This window comes from Dermochelys coriacea, chromosome 10 (assembly GCF_009764565.3).
Source record: "Dermochelys coriacea isolate rDerCor1 chromosome 10, rDerCor1.pri.v4, whole genome shotgun sequence".
NCBI classification, from domain to species: domain Eukaryota; kingdom Metazoa; phylum Chordata; order Testudines; family Dermochelyidae; genus Dermochelys; species Dermochelys coriacea.
In genome coordinates this window covers 60,692,486-60,713,736 of record NC_050077.1, presented here as the reverse complement: position 1 = coordinate 60,713,736, position 21,251 = coordinate 60,692,486, and the positions used below count along the sequence as shown (strand labels likewise).

Below are 21,251 nucleotides of genomic sequence, written 5' to 3'. Positions count from 1 at the left end.
ATTTTCACATTGCTTTTGAAATAACTTGCAGTGTATATAAATGGCTTGTGGCATTTTCACCTGTGAGGGCTCAATACCATAGGGTTTTGGGTTTTTTTGTTTAATATATCATATTGCACCAAACCCTGGGAGCCTTTACTCTGTTGTTACTCAATGTGTATTGAGGCAAAATTCTCATTAACAAGCGAGAGAGGGAGAGAAAATAGTTGCCCGAATAAGGAAAAATTCAGTTTTTGGCCTATTATGTGTAACATCTCAGCCTAGAAACAATAAATGGCAAAAAGTACACATCTCTGAATAACTACTGTCCCGTCCTTATTTCTCTCACACTCATAGCTTTAGAAAAACCTTCCAAATCTTGATGAACACACACAGATAAATTCCACCCAGTGACAGCAGAGGGCAATTTAAAATTCCATTCACATATGAAAAAATTATTAGGAGCTATAGCTTAATTTTCACAAAGTATATAATGGATACAGACATTCACAAAAAGTACGGTAGGTGGGATGCCTTCTTTGGTAAGGACTGTTTACAGGTAGGTAATGACTCACAAAGTCTGCTCCAGGGCTGCTGGAATCCCAGGAACCAGAGGAAATTTTCATATATCTACTTAGGGAGCCATCTTGCCCCTGCTGGCTTCATCCTTGCAGGAGTTCTTACCATGACTGACCGCATGACACCATATATTAAATATGGGTTGTTTTTACATTTTAAATGCCATAAGAGAGTGATCACAGATTGAAAAAAATACAGACAGCTACAAAGTTGAAATTGATGCAACATTCTAAACCACATTCAAGACAAGCATGCGCATTTCAGTCGTATGTTCTCTGTAGCTGGAGAAAAACTGAAACCAGCAACTATGCAGACTGGGACAAAAAACAGTTACAGATCTTTTTCTCTGGTACTTGACAATGACAGTAACTAACACATTTTTACTAACTTGTGGCATCTGCTGAATCTAATCGTTTAGGCCTTTGATTGGACTCCGAAGTCTCCTTTGGCAGGACTGCAAGCTCCACTGCATTTGAAAAAGGTCCTTCTCCCACCTCATTGGATGCTGCTATTTTAACAATGTAGACATTTCCAGGCACCAGATTCTCCAGCAAAGCCATGGTTATTGCTCCTATTAAAAGATTTTTTTAAAAAAAGTTTAAGTTAGGCAAACAATGCAGGGAATTTACTGGAAATTTGCTAGCAGGGGCCAGATTCAGCTCCTTTCTTCCTCACAACCTCTGAATCTTGTGTAGAAAAGAGAATACAACCTTCATATTCTAACCATCAGATACAGGATTTGAAGTGAACAGTGAGAATCCCTTCTCATTCTGTCTGTTGTATTCTCTCTGTATTGTATGTATTGTAAAGCACACACTGGTAATTCTGATGTTACAGTAAAGATGTACTGATACAGTGCAGACTCAAGATTCTAGTACTGTCCACAGAGTCAGCAAACTTAAACCTGACCCTAACTGCATTTCAGTATGACAATATTTGCATTGTGATCCATGCTCCAAGAGCTTGCCCCAATATATTCTGCAATGTGCTCCCAGATTACAGCTCCTTCTTCACTGACATCATAATGCAAATGTGACACGGCATTGGGATGCAGGCAGCTGAACTGAAATACACAGAATTTCAGGTCGGTTTGGCAAAATGAACGAGACAGGTTTGGGCAGCATCATACTGTAATTTTAAGATCAATTCAACCCTATTTAGTTCCAGCCAGGTTCATCTGATTATCATATACTCAAACAGGACTACTAAGAAAAAGGTTAGAAAAAATGTCTCTCTCACATATGAAGGAAGGCAGGCAGAAACACAGATTACATAAATGAATAGGACTCACTCACGTAGTACTTGCACAGGCAAAACTCCTATCAGAGTCAATGAGAATTTTTCCTTCGCAGGGATTGCAGACTGGTGCCTACAATTCCAGCTGCTTTTTAAAATGCCACAGACGTACATTTCTGTGTTTCTTCCTACTATTAAAATATGTTACTTTTCTTTCCAAAATAGTGGCAGCTCCAGGACCTAATGTATCCCTGTGCTTCTCCATAGATTCCACTCACTTAGCTACCCCAGTTTTTCCATAAAAAACATCCATTAGCTGAAAGCATTTGAAGTAAAATGGTAAGGTATCTGTAACCAAAGAAGCTATAACCATCAAGGGTGAAAGGTTATTTTTCAGTACTAGAGGCTCTTTCCCCCAGCTCCTTTTGCATCAGCTGCAATTCTAAAGCAACTAAGCAATTTGTGCTGATTTACTGCACACCAAGTGTGTAAAGGCTGTAACTTCTGATCCACTGCAAGTGAGTTTGGAAAAAGGGATAGGGGGAAAAACAAACCAAGGAAGAAAGATTCTTCACATTGCAAATAAGCAAGAAACTGCAGCAACATTTCAGACTCTGCTGTTGTTGGCACGAGCTCAGTCAAATTAAGGATTTTTAAAATGTTGGTGAATGGATAATAATCCTCAGTGTTACTTGAAATATACCCTTGAAGTCTGAGCTGGGAAGAACTCTTAGATCTCTTGACATTTTGGAATCTTCTGGAGAAGGTTAGTTTGGGAATAAATTAGTACCAGGTGTTACATGTGACTAGCTGTTCTTGTCAAAATGAACATTAAAAATGCTACTACCTCAGCTTTCCTTCAAAGGGAGGAACATGGGACTATCATTGCATTTGCCCAACCTTCCTTTCATGCCCCCCTCAACATATCTATCACTAGACTATTTAAATTTAACCTTAAAAGAGCATAAAACTTATTTTAAAGTGTCAGAAACCTGAATTCTTCTCTAACCCTTAAGCTTTAACCTATCACTCAAAACACAAAATCAGTGACTGCAAAGCTGATTGAGATTTATGGTTTTCCATTTCCCTACCTTCTACAGCATTTTTAGTATGACATCACATGAAAATGGAAAGTGGTCTATATAAAAACTATAGGTCTCCATATCCCTTGTTCTAAATATACACAGCAAGTTTTTACTGGAAATTCCCATAGTTAAGATTGAGTTGAACTATATATTTAAAGCAGGGATTCAACCATTTAATACTATATGATGAATACAGCATGTCTTCCCCAATATTACAGCACATATACTTCGAGTACAAAATAAATTTTCTGAGATTTACAAATAAATCTGTTAATTAGCTTAGTAGTTAAAATGGTTCCTTTAAGAAATTTAGCACTGGGTGTCAGACCATTCTTGGACTCAGATGATCTTAATAGTGAGAGAACATATTCATCAAACTTCCACTTCTAGTCAAAACTCACTGAAATCTCAGGTATTGGGTACATTTCAAGACTTCTTTAGGATCAATGACCTTTTTGCTGTTATTCTTCATAGCTGAACCCTTCTCTTTGGGCAGAAGTTGACAAATAATGTTCTACTACACAGAATTTCATCGAGAACTACCATCTTTCAAAATGTCTGCCATCCCCCAATATTCTCACTGGGACGGAGGACACAGCAGCACTTAGTGAGTGGCTGTTTGTAGAAAAGCATCTCTCTCCAATTGTTCTCAAAGGGGTTGTATGTCTCCATCTCCTGACAGAATAGGGGACATCCATCATTCCTGAAGTGCACTTGGCTTCACTCTCATTGAAAGTAATGGGACATTGAAGCCATTCTGAAAAAGGGCAAATTCTTTGTGACTTTCCCTGAGGGACGGTCTTTAGACTCCAGAGTCCAGCTTCTGCTGACAAATAAATTTTCAGTTATGAAAACAAAAAGAATTAAATCTAGATTTTTTTCTTCAAAAGTTACCTATTGGACTACTCTGCCCTACAACTCCCTGGGTTTCTAATGCTTGTTTTAAGGATAATGACATTACTGGTGGAAGGTTATTTATCCTAAACTACCAATATGTATTCTGACCTCCATTTTCATAGTTTTTCTGGGAATAAAATAAGCCTATTATTGAGATGCAGCTCTTCAAAGAGCAAAAATCCTACTCTATAAAAATGGCACCTTCTTACTCACCAGATCTGATTTCTGTTTATTCAGAGTCATCTCAGATTACTTTACTGACAAAAATAAGCCTTACTTTTACTTTTTCTTCACGTTAGTACTGCAGATCCAACACAGCTATATGAGAGAATGAGGTGGATTATATTCTGGCTCTTGTATCATCAATATAATTAGTTAAATTCCAGTTGCAAAATCTTTATGACCTGGGGTGAGAAGCCAGAAAGCTTGATGTTTGGAACCCAAATTGAGTTTGCACAGCTAACAGTCAGAATTATACAAAAAACATGGAATCCTGCAATGTCATTTCTACAGAGTCACTTTACAGAGTAGTGCAACACTTTAGGAACTTGAGGTCTGCAGGTATGCACTTAAAAATGAAACCTCCACTATTATCATGACAGTGGAGCTACGTGAAGCTGATTAACTATAATTGGATTTATGGAAAGTTTCAGTTCATTGTACAAGCTGAATGGCAATGCACTGCAGAAGGCTTCTCTCCCCACTCATTTTGTTCTATTTACCAGTTTTAAATGTCTTTCCACCACAATCCAGCGAATAATTCTAAACTAAACATATTCAGAATTCAGAGTAGCAGTCGTGTTAGTTTGTATTCGCAAAAAGAAAAGGAGTACTTGTGGCACCATAGAGACTAACAAATTTATTTGAGCATAAACTTTTGTGAGCTACAGCTCACTTCATCGGATGCATTCAGAATTGTCGTGGTATTGCCATGAATGTTAGCAGCACTTTTTTCTTTTGTTGTTGATCACAAAACATTATGCTATTTTCGGTTCTCTTAGAGTGGATTGCCATAACTTTTCCAGCTCTAGCATTTATGATTATAGTTTACCTTCTCTGTGTAGCACTTGCCACTCTCCAGCAATCCAAGCCTTCCTAGAAGCATAGAGGATAGTATAGCGAGTAACAACTGTCTCAGGACCATCAGGTGGCTTCCAGGAAACCAAAGCAGTATCATCTTCTATCAAAGTTACCTTCACTCCAAGAGGAGGGCCAGCTGGTGCTAGGAGGACAGTAACACAATATTATTAGGGTAAACACATTCATATGCACTTAAATTACTCCAAAGGAAAAAGATGTACAGATTCTAATACCATAGCAATGGCTATAGCTAAGTTCTAAGTAGACAACTGGGCAAACACACACCAGTGTGCTCAAAAGACACTTTCTTTCAGTTCAAATTTAGTCTACAGCTTAGATTTTGTAAAATCAAGCTTTTAAAAAAACCTCATGATCATGATTTTCCTTTTCATTCCAATGGAGACAGTTGTTTATAAACAAATTAACATTTCCCTTAGTGTGTGCCACTCAAATACTGCAACACAGAGAAGGTGAAAATGAAACTAACTTTACTACAGATTTTCATAATCCAAGTTGACAAATGCAAATTTGTAAACAAGCATCTTCAATAGTGAATAGGAAATTGGATTTTTAACATTGTTTTAGTTTTGATAGTTTCAGGTTTTGATAACACGGATAAAGATTTTTTCCTCCCAAAATATATGATTTAAAAGTTGACAGTCTCCCTATAACATGATAATTTAAAGCTCTTATTTATGTTATTTTAATCCAAATTATATTTATGGAGGAAGCAAGTTACATTTGATACTCCATCATCTGTGGATTTTCTCTCAGAATTCATATACATTTTCACAGCTGCAAAATAGTGAGGGTGTGCAGAAATGCAGTTAGAAGAACAATCCTGACAAACAGGAGCAATAGCAAAGCAACTGGGAGAAAGATGAAAGACAAAATTCACTTAACAAAAATCAAAACAGACTAGATGACAGTTTCCAGGTCCACTGACTTAGAAAAAGTCCTTTTTAGTATAGTATTATTATTGGCTAACTATACCCTACTGCCCTTACCTTCTGGAAGTGTGGTATGGTAAACTACCGGACTCCAAGGACTAGACAGCTGATCCACATGCAGTCGAACTGCAAACTCATACTTGGTTTTTGGTTCTAGACCTTGAACCAACATGTGAGTTTCCGATCTATACAAAAGAATCAATAAAAGATATTTAATACTAAGGGTGGCTGATGGTTTCAAATCCAGATGAAATCCCTTGGGAACTAATATGCAATTCACCCCTGTGCAGAGGGCTAGTGCAAGGCTTGTGGACCAGTTAAACCTATTTTGAGTTGTCCACCAGTGAATGTCACTCTGGGTATTTAGAATGATGCTTATAAATCACAGTTTAGAAGTTAGTCACAAAATTAATGAGACATTTGGATCTGCTTTGACTCTTTGGGGCCAAATTCTGCTCTCAGTGATACCTGTGTTAATTGTAATGATACCTGACTAGCAGTGCTGACATCAGGGGAGTAACTCTGAATTTACACTGGCATTACAGAGCACAGAATCTGCCTCTGGCCATTTATTTAATCTCCCATGTACTGTTTGCATCTTCTGTGTTCAAATTTTGCAAGCCTGTATTTGAAATCTTTTATTTTTGTCAGAAATGGGAGTTTACTGCCCTGCTGCAGTTATTTTAAGTACAAGTAACAATGTGAAAATTATATCACATGTAATTTTAAAGTCAGAGAAATGGAGAGAAATGTATTAGTAATAAAATAAAACCTAGGTTTTAAAACACCACTTTTCCTTTCCTAAACACATGTACAATACGTTATTAATAAACACAATCAAAATACTTAGCACTGACAGAAGTTTTCATCGTCTAAGTCCTTTACAAGCATTAACAAAGCTGTATAGCACCCCTGTGAAAGCAGGTAAATATTAGCCCTATTTTACAAATGGAAAATTTGGGCAGAGAGGTTATGGCCCAAATGCCATAAGTGATCTCTAATTTTGGGTGCACATCTTAGGACATCCAGGGCTAGATTTCCAGGCATCCTGAGCACCACAACTCCAGATGAAGTTAAGCAGAGTTGTGGATGCTCAGCACCACTGAAAATCAGCCAACATCTCAAATCAGGCACCCAAAACTAAAGAAAAATTTGGGGCCAAAGTCATAGAGGGGTATGTCAGAACCACAAGTAGGACTTGATCCTGCCAGGGGTGCAAAGGGAAGCCATATCATGTGGATGGGATCCACAAAAGTGCTGAGCACAGCTTCATACTGCTGGTACAGATCTCTAGTTGTGCTCGGAGCAGAGTGTGTTACACATACACATCTCTCAGAGTGGAGGAGGTCCACAAGCATCTGGTTCTGCAGAAGCAGGCAGAAGGAGTGTGGTGCCACACTCTTTGCACACATGCAATCCAGGTGGCAGCAGGTGAATGTAGATGTCCCTCTCTCACCAAATTCCTCTACACCTATCAGCTGCAACTTTAGGGGCCATATGCACAGACATGGACCAGGTAGGGACCTGGCTATTTCTTGATGAGCACCACGGCCCCAATCACAGGCAGCCTTAATGGAATAGCAGCATATTGGAAGGCTGACCAGCCCATGTTGTGTGCCCACCTCAACCAGCTAGAGAGGTGAGCCCTGACAGACTCCCCCTCCCTGTACAAAGAAAAGGAGTACTTGTGGCACCTTAGAGACTAACAAATTTATTTGAGCATAAGCTTTCGTGAGCTACAGCTCACTTCATATGTAGCTCACGAAAGCTTATGCTCAAATTTGGTCGAACGCATTTGGTCGAACGCATCCGATGAAGTGAGCTGTAGCTCATGAAAGCTTATGCTCTAATAAATTTGTTAGTCTCTAAGGTGCCACAAGTACTCCTTTTCTTTTTGCGAATACAGACTAACACGGCTGCTACTCTGAAACCTCCCTGTACAGTTGCAGAGCCATGCGTTCCTCTGATGCTTGTGCTGCCTCTCCACGGGAACTCGTCCCCTGCCACACAAGCGGGCTTTGGATTCTGCACCACTCCACACACTCTTCAGGGCTCAGTGCACTCAGTGTCATGCTGAGATCAAGCTATGTAGTTTAATTCTGGGATTAGATCACTTGACCATGTCCTATCTTTGCCAAAAGAAAAGGAGGACTTGTGGCACCTTAGAGACTAACAAATTTATTTGAGCATAAGCTTTCGTGAGCTACAGCTCACTTCATATGTAGCTCACGAAAGCTTATGCTCAAATTTGGTCGAATGGATTTGGTCGAACGCATCCGATGAAGTGAGCTGTAGCTCATGAAAGCTTATGCTCAAATAAATTTTAGTCTCTAAGGTGCCACAAGTACTCCTTTTCTTTTTGCGAATACAGACTAACACGGCTGCTACTCTGAAACCTATCTTTGCCAAGTTTATCTGTAAATAGCAAATCTATTTCATTCTGAACACTCTTCCAGTCTCTCTTTTCTTTGGACAAAGAAGAGCTCAGAGATACATTAAACTTGCATCACATCACTGACAAGCAACTCAACATTTGTGTCCTCATTCCATGACCCAGCTACACTTGGAGCAGGGCTGGAACCGAACACCTCAGCGAAGGGAAAGTGGCAGGGAGGAGACCCAGTCTGTCAACAAGAGTGAAGAACTACAGTGTTCTAATAGTACCTCCTAAGAATCAGAACTGGCAGAAGCCTGGGAAAAGTACTTGCCTTGCAGCTAGAGGGAAATAGTAAGCGATAATCAAAAGAAGGCAGACAGATGAGACAGTAAAGAGGAAGAATCTGGGGAACAAAGAATAACTTGCAGAACTGTACATACGTTTGAAGGTAGAGCACCAAAGAAGCATTCTGCAGCCCCACAGGATTACAGCGAATGGTGTAGTTAATGACTTGTGCAGAGGTAAATGCAGGCCTTCCCCAGTGGAGGTAGATAGAAGACGAAGTGTTAGCTTTGGCATATAGGTGGTGGGGTGGTGGTGGTGGTGGAACCATACGATCACGGACAGCTGTTTAAACAAAGAGAAGCAGGATTTGTTTTATGAACTCTTTACGAATGTTGGCAGATTAGATAAATCTGAGTAGATAAATTTGGATCCAGATCTGATATTGTCCAAGGTTAGACAGTGCTCAGGGGTCTGGTTCAGACTGTTACATGATTTCTAGCAAAATCTAGCACCACATCAAGAGATCGGCCCCTTTAATCTAATTAAAAATGGGGACAAAACATCAGCAGGAACAGTGGAAATATCTCTGAAAAAATCATTGACAGGGGCAGGTACTAACCAGAACGACAAAGGAAGGAAGTGCTGCTTGCTATTTATCTTGCTTTTCCCAGTTGTATTTCATGTTTTATAAGTACAACAGAAGCCTTTTGCTAAATGGTGGGTGGAGAGGATTCGGAGGATCTGTAGTTGTCACAAATGTTGTGATTTTTAAAAAAAGTTTTATAAATTGATATTTTATGAGATTAAAAACACAGACATGTAGGGCTGCTATGGATCCTGAACTGCTCAGCTGTTAGTAGAATTGGTAATGCAACTTCAGCACTTACAGACACATCCTGGAGTACTGACTGTTTGGTCTGCCTGGTAACCTTCTTCCATGCTATTATATGCCAATAACCTTACATGGTACTTTCTTCTGGGATCTGCACAGAGAGAAAAGGAATAATTAGACTACAGACGAAGAATACAGATTTTCAAATATCTACAGAAACACTAGGATGCTGCTGCGATCAGTTTGGTCCTACTACAATTCTGGTTCAAAACTTGCTCGCTGGAATCAAAGAGTAACTCCAACCTTGCTCCCATCGGCCTAAACCAGAGTTATGTCATAGACTTCAGTAGAGTGGGATGAATCTCAATTTCCTTCCACATCAGCGGCTCACTTTTGTGGCTGTAATGCTGAATTTTATTGAACATTATTCAGTGCATAGAAATAACATTCAGAATATAAAGTAGGCTACTGGAGTAGAGTATATAGAATGAGTTCCAGATACCAAGATTTGTTACTGGAGATACAGGATAGAAAGAGATGGGACAAAGACAGGAGAGTGGGACTGGAATCAACCAAGAAACAAGCAGAAATGATATGGCTATGGGTCTCCAGAGTTTATACAGTGAATACAATAATGCTAATTAATGTCTTCTGACTTATAACACTAGATTTTAGGTATTTTCTTTAAAGCTGATTCTGGCTTGCTTAATGGGTCACTGCCTACTTGTTTTTTTTTTTTAAGGTGATTAGTTTTTAAAACTTCTGTTTTCTAATACAGCTCCCTTTATGTCCTACATTTAAAAAAAAAATCCTTTAAACATTTTGTTCTAAGGGTTTTTCTGCTTCCCTGGTGGGTTTTAGATGGATCTTTTGGGTAGGCCTAAGAGTAATGCCACCAAATATGCTTAGGCCTTTTCTTTTTAGCCTTTGAAAATCTTCACCAAAGTAAACAAACTGAAAAATATAGAGAAAAAGTGTATTTTTTTCCTTCTAATCTCTCAGTTTTATTAAATTTGTGTCTTATTTGCAACAAGAGTGTACATAAAGTTTTCAGGTTGATTTTCAAGTAGATAAGGGTCCCTTTAAGGAGTAAATTTTCTGCTACTGCTACATAAACTCTCCATTGCTGTTGCTGGAATTCTTATATTTTGTAAAATGCTTTTGTGATGGTTTTGAAATAAATGAATATATTGACATGGGCAGATTCTTATACTTAGACAGTATCTAGGAGGGATTAAAGAAAAACAACAACTTTTAATGCGTAGGTAATGCTGCAAGTGTAGACTTTGTTTTAACTATTTTTTGTTACTGAATCAAATACAAATGATTTCATGATTTTAAGTGATCAGTGAAAGAATTTGTTTGGACTTAAATTCTCCCCTGCTTTGTTTAAAACAAACTTTGCAGCAAATAAGTGCATATGAGAATCAAAAAGTGAAACTAAACAATATGTTTTCACTGTCCAAGCAGAATAAAATGCTACAAGTAAACAACAAACAATAAAAGGAAAATTATTTTTAAACATTCTGTCAGTGTTAAAGAATAAAGTGTTGTAGTAGCAAAGATAAGGAATATTGTTTAATTTTTTTTAACCTGAAAATATATCTTTATAAATCTATTAAGTCAAGTGCTACTAGTCCACAGACTACAATTAGAAAGGCAGACACGGATACCTAGATTGATCTCAAGGAAAAAATAAAAAAAATGTCTGGATGGGTTTTAAAACTGGAAATTTCATCAGAATGTCAAGATCTCACTGTTGTCTCCCAAGTAGTTAAAGGAAATGAGAAAAACATCTGAGCGTTTGAAAAACCAAAAATGAGAGAGAGAGATGAACATCTGAAATATCCAAAAGTTGAGATAGACCAAATCCAAACTATTAAAACTTCTTGGCGCTGCAAAATTAGGTTGGGAATCTCATAAAAATGGGATCTTATTCTTTCAAGGGCTTCCTGCTTGGCCAGCAACACCATCACATGATATTTAGGCTTCTCAGCTTCTAGCTGAGAGATCTAAGAAAACTTGATTTTTTAACATACATTTAGTTATAAGAACTTCTTTCAACATCCCAGAGAATGACTTTTGCAGTGAGGTTTGGAGGAGTTGTTTTTCATTTATTATTTGAATTGAATTCTCCCATCCTTTTCCAGCAAAATCTGGAATTCAAATACTACTTACAAGGCCTTTAAAGAGACTCCATATAGCCAAGTGATATTCAACTGACCAAGTTTCACAGTCTATCCTTTTCTTTACAAGTTCCTCCAGAGGAGACCCCTGCTGCATTTCCGCAAGACACAGGATGACAGACATAACAATCTATCATCCTGCCGAGCACCTTCAAAAACGCCTTGTGCCCTTTGAAAGTGGTCACCCAGAACTGATCATCTTCAGTGTGCAATGAAGAATAGCTAAGGCCTAATGTCCTGCTGAGCTGAATGAGCCTGTGAGGTCTGTTTATACTCACTGCTTTTTTCTTAACCTGAATTCCTCATTAACACTTGATAAGGCTTGGAGAGCAGAGGGAGAATTACACTGCCAAAAGTCAATAAAGTTATTTTTTAAAAACGTCTTCCCGTCACACTATTTTTAATCAGACTTCTTTAAATAAAAGCATCTGCATTAGTCTGCATCAAGTACAAAATTTAATATAATTGCTCTTACTCAGGCACAATATGAAAAGCTTCAAAGACTGATCACACAAAGAACTTTAACTTTATATAAAAACACAAGTAATCTGCTCCTTCTTTAACACAGGAAGATCTCTGAATTGTCTTTACTGTTTAAAAGCAAAAGTTCTTTACATAATGAATCTGCTACACTTGAGACAGCATGGTTCAATTCCTAGCTAGGTTGCCTAGATCAAAAATGGAATCCATAATCCTTGTAGAGAGTTTACTAAGCTGCCATGCATTGCTGCATTTCACAAGACTCTAGGTTTCATGGCTGAGAAAGCACATATTGGCATTATAGCCTGTTACTGCTAAAGGGTGCTGCACTATGTACTAGATGGAAATAACCTAAAAATAGTGGAGATCAAAAAAGACAAAAGGTCAAAAAAAGAATGTAAGAGGAAACTGTACTGGACAGCCAAAGAAACCAATATAAAATCACAAATTACTCTCATAATATTGGTAAAATATCCAATTCAAAGGATATTTGCAAAAGATATATTGGTCAAGACAAAACATATGCAAAACAAAGTCACCAGTACCTACAGATCTGGATCTAGCTTAGATAAATCAGGAAAAGGGATTTTCACAATCTATTTTATGAAGGGGAAAGAAGATATTTTTGTTTTGAAATAGCCTGTATTTAGAATATGAAAGGCATTATTTGTTGGGTTGATTTACTGGCTTGAGATATGATTTATTCCTAGGTGGCAATTCCAATACATATTTGGCATAAACACTTTTATCTTACAGTTCATCAACTGGATCAAACAGTCTTTCCCTAAAGCCAGGCATATCCTGGGAGAGAAAACAAACTTAAGGGGCTTCCTTATCTTTATCCAGTATAGATATCCTGAACAGTTTAAACATAAATCACTGATAAAAGATTGGTAATGGCATGCCAGCCTGGGGTCTGACAGTTTGGAGTTTAATTTATTCCATCCATGTACATTAGATGGCAATGGGGTGGCTTCAGAGCCTCAGAAGTCAACGCAAAACCCACAAAGGCCGTCACTCATGCACAGAAGTAACACATCTCTGCAACAAAAGATTGTTCCTATTCAGCAACAACTGGACTTAGGAATTCACTTAACCAACTTCACAGAAAATTCAGTATCTTAATTGAATTCAAAAACTGAATATAAAATAAAGACATTGGCTGTGTGTGATATATTTGAATAGTTTGATATAATTATGAACTGCTTCATTTAACTCTGGAATTTGTGATTTATTTGACTGGGTTTCACTAAAAGTATGTTCCTGGAGACAAGGTGAATAGGAGCTATTTTTTAGTTCATTTGCTGGCTGGCTGAATTAAATTAACTTGTTCCTCTCTTTTTTTCTTTAAATAATGTTGTTGCCTGTATTATATATATTATTAATGTATAATATATATATTATATATTGTAAGATTGAGCACCAGGCTACTTAGAGCTTTTCTGTAGGCATCTTTTTTATTATTTAAATCTAAATAAATATATTGGTGAAAAGGACCTAAACAGTACAGCTCATGTAGATCAAGAGACCAGCACTGTTGAGATATTAATATAAATTTGGTAGACCTATTTCACAAGTTTTACTGTAATTGTACTTCTACAGTACATAAACTAGTACATAAACTGTGAAAACATTGTGGATCAGACGCTCAGATGATATTATCTGGCATAGCTCCAGAGGTCTCAGTGAAGTTATCCTGAGGATCTGGTCCATATATCTAGTACTACCAATAAAGTCAACATTAAAAGAAAAATATACGACTTCAACTATAAGTTGTACTTTGATAGTGAGATCAATAAAATAAGCGTTGGCAAGAGCCAATGTGTCTAAAATACATGGATTAGTTTAAAAAGTATTTACCTAAATGTTCCTGATTCAGATTAACTTTCTTTGCTCAAAAGTATTAATATTTAACCAGTCTTGATGTAGGACCTACAAAATCTTCTCATTAGGCTGCAAAGCTGTGCAGTTTCTCTAGGTACTTCAGTATCTTCTGGTGAAATGATATTTTGTAATCCACATCCCTTTAGTTCGCCCTCCCACAAAATTCCTCAGTGAACCAGTGCTACTATCTGCAAAAAGAACGAGGAGTATGTGTGGCACCTTAGAGACTAACAAATTTATTTGAGCATAAGCTTTTGTGAGCTACAGCCCACTTAATTGGATGCCTGCAGTGGAAAATACAGTAGGAAGATATATACACACACACACACACACACACACACACACACACACAGAGAACATGAAAAAATGGGTGTTGCCATACCCACTATAACGAGAGTAATCAATTAAGGTGAGCTATTATCTGATATTTCTCACAGCAACAGGACACTAGGGAGAAGTATTCTCTCTCTTCAGCAGCTGACTGACAGGTTTCACACAGTAAAACTACAGAGCTAAATAAGGTTAGCACATATTTTAAAATGTATGTTTACTTAAATTTTAAATTGCATTTCGGATTTTCAATTAAAAAGCATATATTATAACCTGAAGTAACAGAAAATTGTGAAAGTGGTTAAAATTTCTCATAAGAGGTCTTGGTAACAAAATTTCACTCCAGTACTTTATCTGGTGAGTTTCCAAAGGTATGGTTATACCCATGCAATTCACAGTTACTAAGCATATATATAGGTATAGCATATTGTTATTACTGCTATACACCGAGTTATCAAAATCAAGTAATGGCTATAAGAAAAATCTGACTCTGGGAAATGTTTTTTTCTATTAAATTAACCATATTTATTCAGTATTTCATATAACAGAATGGTCCTGATGTCTCGGCACTGAAAGGTGATGGATTATACAGGAATCCAATTAAAAAGGAGCTCTCAAGTTACAGTCCTATTTTCATGGAAAGTCAATTCATTTCCCAGGAAGATGAGGGCAACATTACTACAGAATTTTTCTATGCACAAGGAATCCAGAGAACTGCTGAGCACTGTGAAAAGTTGAGGAGACTTGACTTCTTGGCAATACTGCTACTCTTCGGTATTTTAGAGCCTGCCATGCTTTATTAAGCATAACTATTTTACCATTTACTTAATAACTAGATCTAATGACATCAGCTCTGCTTCTGGCAAATCTTTCACTTCCCTTTTAGTGAAGCCAATTGATATAAAAATAAAAGAGTACTCATTACAACATGACAGTCAGCTAGGAATATTTGTGTCTGAAGTAAGTCTTTTTTATAATTCTTTAACAGACTAGATTGAATAGAAACTTTTAAAGCGACATGAAATTACCATCTAAATACTATTTAAATATCCATGGCCAAATTTTCAAACAAAGGCACCCACTTCCAAATGTAGATATTCTAAATGGTACAAAAAATGCCCTTTATTGTACACTGGTATAGAAGTAGCCAGTCTATTAATGTAAACAAGGACTTAACCACCAATGTGCCAGAACTGACTTACAGTGTATGTGGCAGAGCATAAAATTCCTTAGGATGAATAACATCACAATGTTCTTATTTAGTTCCAGAGTTTCTATAACATTGTGGCAAATAAAGAAAAATATACAAGATGACCTTACATTGTCCAAAACACAATAAGTTTCTGCTGACACTCAGTGGCTTCTGAAATTTAAGTTGAAATCCTAGCTTCTGCTGGGATATGAGGAGATCACAGTAGCAGTTATTCCCATTTTACAGAAGGACAAAGATTCCGTTTGTTTTGTAGATGTTTCCCCAAGTGGTAAAAGCAACATGGAGAGAGGAAGGGATGTCTCCCCACACACAGGTTGGTTCCATCTGCTGGAGTTATACCTCGTTACTGCCAGATGGTGTCATCATCCACTTCCAATGAATACATTGCTAGAAAGAGTGGGGGCAGTGAGAAAGGAATGTCTGGATGAGAAATCAGAGGATAACAAAAAGCAGCTCCTGATACTTTTGCCACTGGTGAAATTATTAGATATAATCATTCCGCTCAAGACTGCACAAACAGAATTCCCAGAAAAGTCTCTAAGAATGGTTTTCTGCAATTGTCAATTCTGTATTTTCCATAAACCTTCAAAGACCTTCCATTATACAGATAGATAGATATAAAAATAATGTGGAAGGTCTATCTATCTATCTATCTATCTATATAATATACATACACTCTCTAAAGTTAAAAAAAAAAAAAAAAAAACAAATAAATCAGCAATAGCAAACTGTATGTCCTGATAACTTTTTAACATTATCCTTTTAATCACTTTTATTCAAATAAAAAAAAACAGGAACTGTTTGTTCTATTGAAATTTTGGTAAATCTTCTTGTCTCTATGACTTCCTTTTATTCTAAATGTACCCACAGTGTTGAAGATGGATAGTGATGAAGAACATTTAATGTGTGCTCCCAAGAGCATATTTTACACATCAAACATCCTGCAGGACAAACTGATGGTCCTAAATCAAGAATTTTATAGAGCTGTGTTTGCTGATGTTAACACAGCCAGCATTTTGGCTTTCTGGCAAATGCATCATAGAAAGCATCTGTTTACAAACTATTTAGCCGAGGTTAGAAGAGAGTGTAATATTGCAGCCCCTAAAACCTCTGTCATTGTTTCTTTCAGCTGCTGCATGTTTGTGAAGCTCCAAAGGCCTTGAAAGGAGCCAGAGCAGAGCCAACAGGTCAGGGCTAGATAAAATTAAGAAAGAATCCGAGGTCAGGACCATGAAAGAACTCCCTCCCTTCACCCCCCCCCCCCGCAGAACAGCGAGTCCACCTCCAGCAGTCTTTCATTCAATACTCAGAGTGGTTTAAAAGACGAGAGGGCACTCCAAAAGCTGAATTTGAAATTTAAAAAATAAATCATTCTTGAGGACATAAACAGATAAAGGAACCTAAAGAAAATAGGGCATTTTAGTACCATTTATTACTGGTTCATATTAAATCCAGATACTGGACACTTTCCTGTACCTCACTGCTCTTAACATCTCAGTTCTCTGACACACTGGAAAGAAAATGATTTCTCAGTAGATAGAAAGGAAAGGTTTCAGAGTAGTAGCCGTGTTAGTCTGTATTCGCAAAAAGAAAAGGAGTACTTGTGGCACCTTAGAGACTAATTTATTTGAGCATAAGCTTTTGTGAGCTACTGCATGCATCCGATGAAGTGAGCTGTAGCTCACGAAAGCTTATGCTCAAATAAATTTGTTAGTCTCTAAGGTGCCACAAGTACTCCTTTTCTTTTTGAGAAAGGAAAGCCTTTCTCTCCCTCTTGCCCTGCCTTCCTCCAGGATGAGAATTGTATGGGATTGCTTAAGAAAACTGTCATTCTAGTGCTTGAGATTCTGACCATACCAGCAACTTAAACTTTTCAGCCCAATATAGTGATTTAAAAAGCTGGGGTGGGGGAGAAGAGAACCATGTCAGTGTTACTCTAACATACTAAAACAATTTAAAAACATTTTTTTCTTTCAGTTTAAAAGTTTTTGAAAACACTATTGCCCTTTAAAGGCAGAAAGAACTGATAGGGTTAGATCCTTAGGTTTAAGTTCTAAGAATAAACTTATCTGGCCAAATGCCCATTTTAATTTAATCTTTTGTGCTGCCTTTTTTTGCATAACCTACAGGTCCATTGTTGTGTAGCAGTCCGGCTGGATAGTTCATTGGTCTGGCTTTCCAGGGTGACTGCACTGCCCCCAAGCCCATCCCTTCAACACAATAAACTCCAGATAATTATTCAGAGAAGAGGCCAGCAGCATGGGCTGCTGTGACATCTGGGTCATGGCCTTTGACATAGAATCTGGGGCTAGCCAAAGTCTGCTCCAAGCAACAGAGGTCCAGGGGAATTAAGGGGGAAGGGTGGGAAAAGGAGAACAGTGAGAAACACTATCCTTAAAAATGCACTTTTGAAGCAAAGTAATGTAAATACTGCAGAAACTTATTAGAAAAATAAGCAAATACATTTCAGATACACAAGGCAAATGAGAAGGAGACCAGCGCATCACACAACACAATGAAATAAAAAAGTTTGAAGCGGTGTTACAATATATATTGCAAGCAGTTTCTTTCCAAAATAGGCAATCCCCCTTCACTAGTCCTCTGACTACTGGATTTTTATATATTTCCATTTTTTAAAAACTGTACCTATACACTGCCCTAGACACGTGTATTAGATAAAATGTATGGGTGAAATACACAAACAAAAAGTTATTATAGCAACACTATCACATTATACTTTAAACAATCTTCTATATGTGCATTGTGTGGCTATGTACCAGTAATTTAGAAATATTTTTACTAGTTAATTTGTAAATGTTTAGGGAGGTTTTTTTTTTATTGGAATTTCCTTAGGTAACTAGAATTAAAACACAGCTCTGAAAATACAGAATGACACTCTGAAAGATTAAAAATTACCAGAACTTCACATCCCAAATAGTTTACACTTCAATTTAAAGATAATTGAAGATGGAACAGAGACTGTCTGTGGTACTCATTTCAGAGTAGCAGCCGTGTTAATCTGTATCCGCAAAAAGAAAAGGAGGACTTGTGGCACCTTAGAGACTAACAAATTTATTTGAACATAAGCTTTTGTGAGCTACAGCTCACTTTATCGGATGCATTTCCACTGAATGCATCCGATGAAGTGAGCTGTAGCTCATGAAAGCTTATGCTCAAATAAATTTGTTAGTCTCTAAGGTGCCACAAGACCTCCTTTTCTTTTTGTGGTACTCATGTTTTCCAAGTAACTAAAAGAGAAACGATACATTTTTTCTTTCTACAACATTGTGAAAGTTTATTTGGGTAGAAACTAGATCATATGACAGATGTGAGTCAATCCCACTAAACAGTCTAGCTTTCTGTGGCTTTGGATGGTTCTTGCTTATTTGTCTAAACCTGAAAAGGCTCTATATATCCCTTTTGTAGCTTTGTTCTATCCCCTTGAAGGGCCTCAGGACAAACACCACCTCACACCCCCTTGCAGTAAAAACATCACCTCTTCTACTGCCCACAATCAACAAAGGGGGGTGGGGAGTTGCGGAAAAAAATTGCCCGACTTTATCATTTAGGTATCTGAGTGGCTGCAGAAATAAGGGATCTATTTCAAGAGTTTAAAAATCTTTATGAAAAGTCTAGGCAGATTTCAGAAATCCTGGTTTAGTTTGGCTGGTTTTTTCTTTAGAGTAACATAACACAGTATTTCTACTAGTAACTTGCATATTGTTTTGGATCAGTTCCTATGCTTTTATTATTCTATTTAAACATTTTTTCTAAAACAGGAGGGGAAAAGCCATCTCCCAATATTATACTAATAATACACTTTAAAACATTTGAGCTATCCTAATGTTAACAAGTTTGGGTTACAGTTTTCAATATGAGCCTTACTAAAGAAGATTTTGGTTCACATTCTTAAAAGCTGACTTGAAAGTGATACCAGAGGCCTGGATAAACACCTAATTTTGATCTTTTGTGCTCATCTTTTCTTTTGGGAAACCTTTTCTTTTGTTGCTGCCCAATGGGAGGAACGTAGCTCATTGGTCCTGCTCTGTAAGATGACAGCACTGCCCCTAAATCCACCCCCTTAGAGTACAATCAGTTTAATGGAATTATGTAGAAAGAGGCCATCTTTGGAAGAAGAAAGGCGGGTAAAGAATATCCAGAAGAGTCAACAGACCCTTAATTAACCCATATTTCTAACATGGATACATCTGCTAGGAATTCATATAGTGAGTCCAATTTGCAATGTTGTGCAATACTACAAGTATCCATGTCTATATTTAGAACAACATTACACTACAGGATAAAACTAGCTAAATGATTCTATAACCACATTTCAACAGGGACACGACAGAGTTAAGGATTTACCCTTCTGGATTAGCAGGAAGAGACCAAGAACACAAACGATTTCCACAACAACAGGTTTCAGAGTTTCATTTTCACAATGAAGTTCAACCTTTCCCACTAAGCAGAAACAGTTTTGATAATTTGCCTGTTCTTTGTATTCATAGAATGCTTTCTCAAAAAGCATCTAAACAAAAGGGTAAAACTGTATTACCGAATTTGGTTTAACATCTGTTTAAGTAACTGCCATGATAACACACATATATTGACTGTCAGACACATAGCATCATCTTACAAACAATACATTTTTATGCTCCGACAGAAGAAATCTATTCACAGCACCCCAAACTTCCCCTGAAGCTATGAAATAAATTTCCTTTCAGAACTAACATTTCTCTGTTGGGCTGTCATGGGCACCCCATGCCATTTTGACCCTTTTGTGTAGCAAAATGAAAACACCATCTATCATTTCTTGTACTTCAGTGACTTTCTAGGAGGTGCACAATTTCATTGCAAAAACATCTGTGTTTGGTGACTGTCATCCCAAATCCTGAGAATTAGGTATTCTGCTGTTGCAAGCATGATTACAAAATGCAAGAGTTTCAGGTAGGCTACTCATAAACAGCTTAGCTTTTTCCCATGGGCGTAGTTTAGGAAGAGCAGGGGGGTGTTGCCCCTCCCAAGGGCAAACCGTGGACAGGCACAGAATTTGCCCTACCATGCATGGCCCTAATGGCCTGAATGGAATTCCCCCTCCAAATATAGGAGTCAAACTAGACCTATGATTTGTCCTTCATTTGATGGCAAACAGGAATTGCAATGGTTAACTTTCAAATTGCCATGTATAAAACAAGTCAGTAGCAACAGGAAAACTAGAAATGGATGAAAACAGAATATGTATAATCAAATGACCCTTTATTTTATTTTTATTATGCCAAATATTATTTACACATTTCATGCCCAACTGCAGATAGGGCCAACATTTCAGTAGTAGGTTCCAATTTTGTGGGTGCCTAAAGCCACCTGAAAGCATTTGTGCTGGGGCCTATGTCACATACCAACTGGTACTCACAGGTACAAATTAGGTATCTGGGTACCCAATCTGCACATGCAGTGTATATGTATATGCAATTTTGTGAGCACAATCACTTACCTGCTCAATTTGGTTAAGGACAATGAAAAATGTGGCCTGTAACTCCACTGAAATTTAGGGTGACAAACTGAACGGCTGCTACAGAAAAGTTAAATAGTGATTTAGCTAAATTTATCTAGGCATTTATAATAGACCAGTCTTGCCTTTAATACAGCTTTCTACAGCATCTTTAATATTTAATTTGCTGAAGTCAAATCAACCTGTATTTAAAATGACTTAACAGACAGGGCTGTGAACAAGTTGCCTTTGTAAGTCTGTTTCAACACAAGACTATTTCAGTGCACCCTCTGAAACTTTGGCACATGGGATGCATAATGTTAAATTTGCAAAGCAATTTTCAATTACAAGGGTTAATAAACCAGGA

General features: G+C 37.4%; 1 protein-coding gene across 1 annotated transcript in view; it reads right to left on the bottom strand.

Moving 5' to 3' along the window:
- PRTG (protogenin) overlaps positions 1-21,251 on the bottom strand; it is a 129,916-nt gene that overhangs the window by 13,196 nt on the left and 95,469 nt on the right. The window contains exons 12-16 of the mRNA XM_038419649.2: positions 9,356-9,451; positions 8,624-8,810; positions 5,864-5,991; positions 4,828-4,998; positions 947-1,129 (exon numbers count right to left, since the gene is read on the bottom strand). Of these exons, the coding sequence (XP_038275577.1) occupies positions 947-1,129; positions 4,828-4,998; positions 5,864-5,991; positions 8,624-8,810; positions 9,356-9,451 (765 nt within the window). The remainder of the gene's footprint in view (positions 1-946; positions 1,130-4,827; positions 4,999-5,863; positions 5,992-8,623; positions 8,811-9,355; positions 9,452-21,251) is intronic.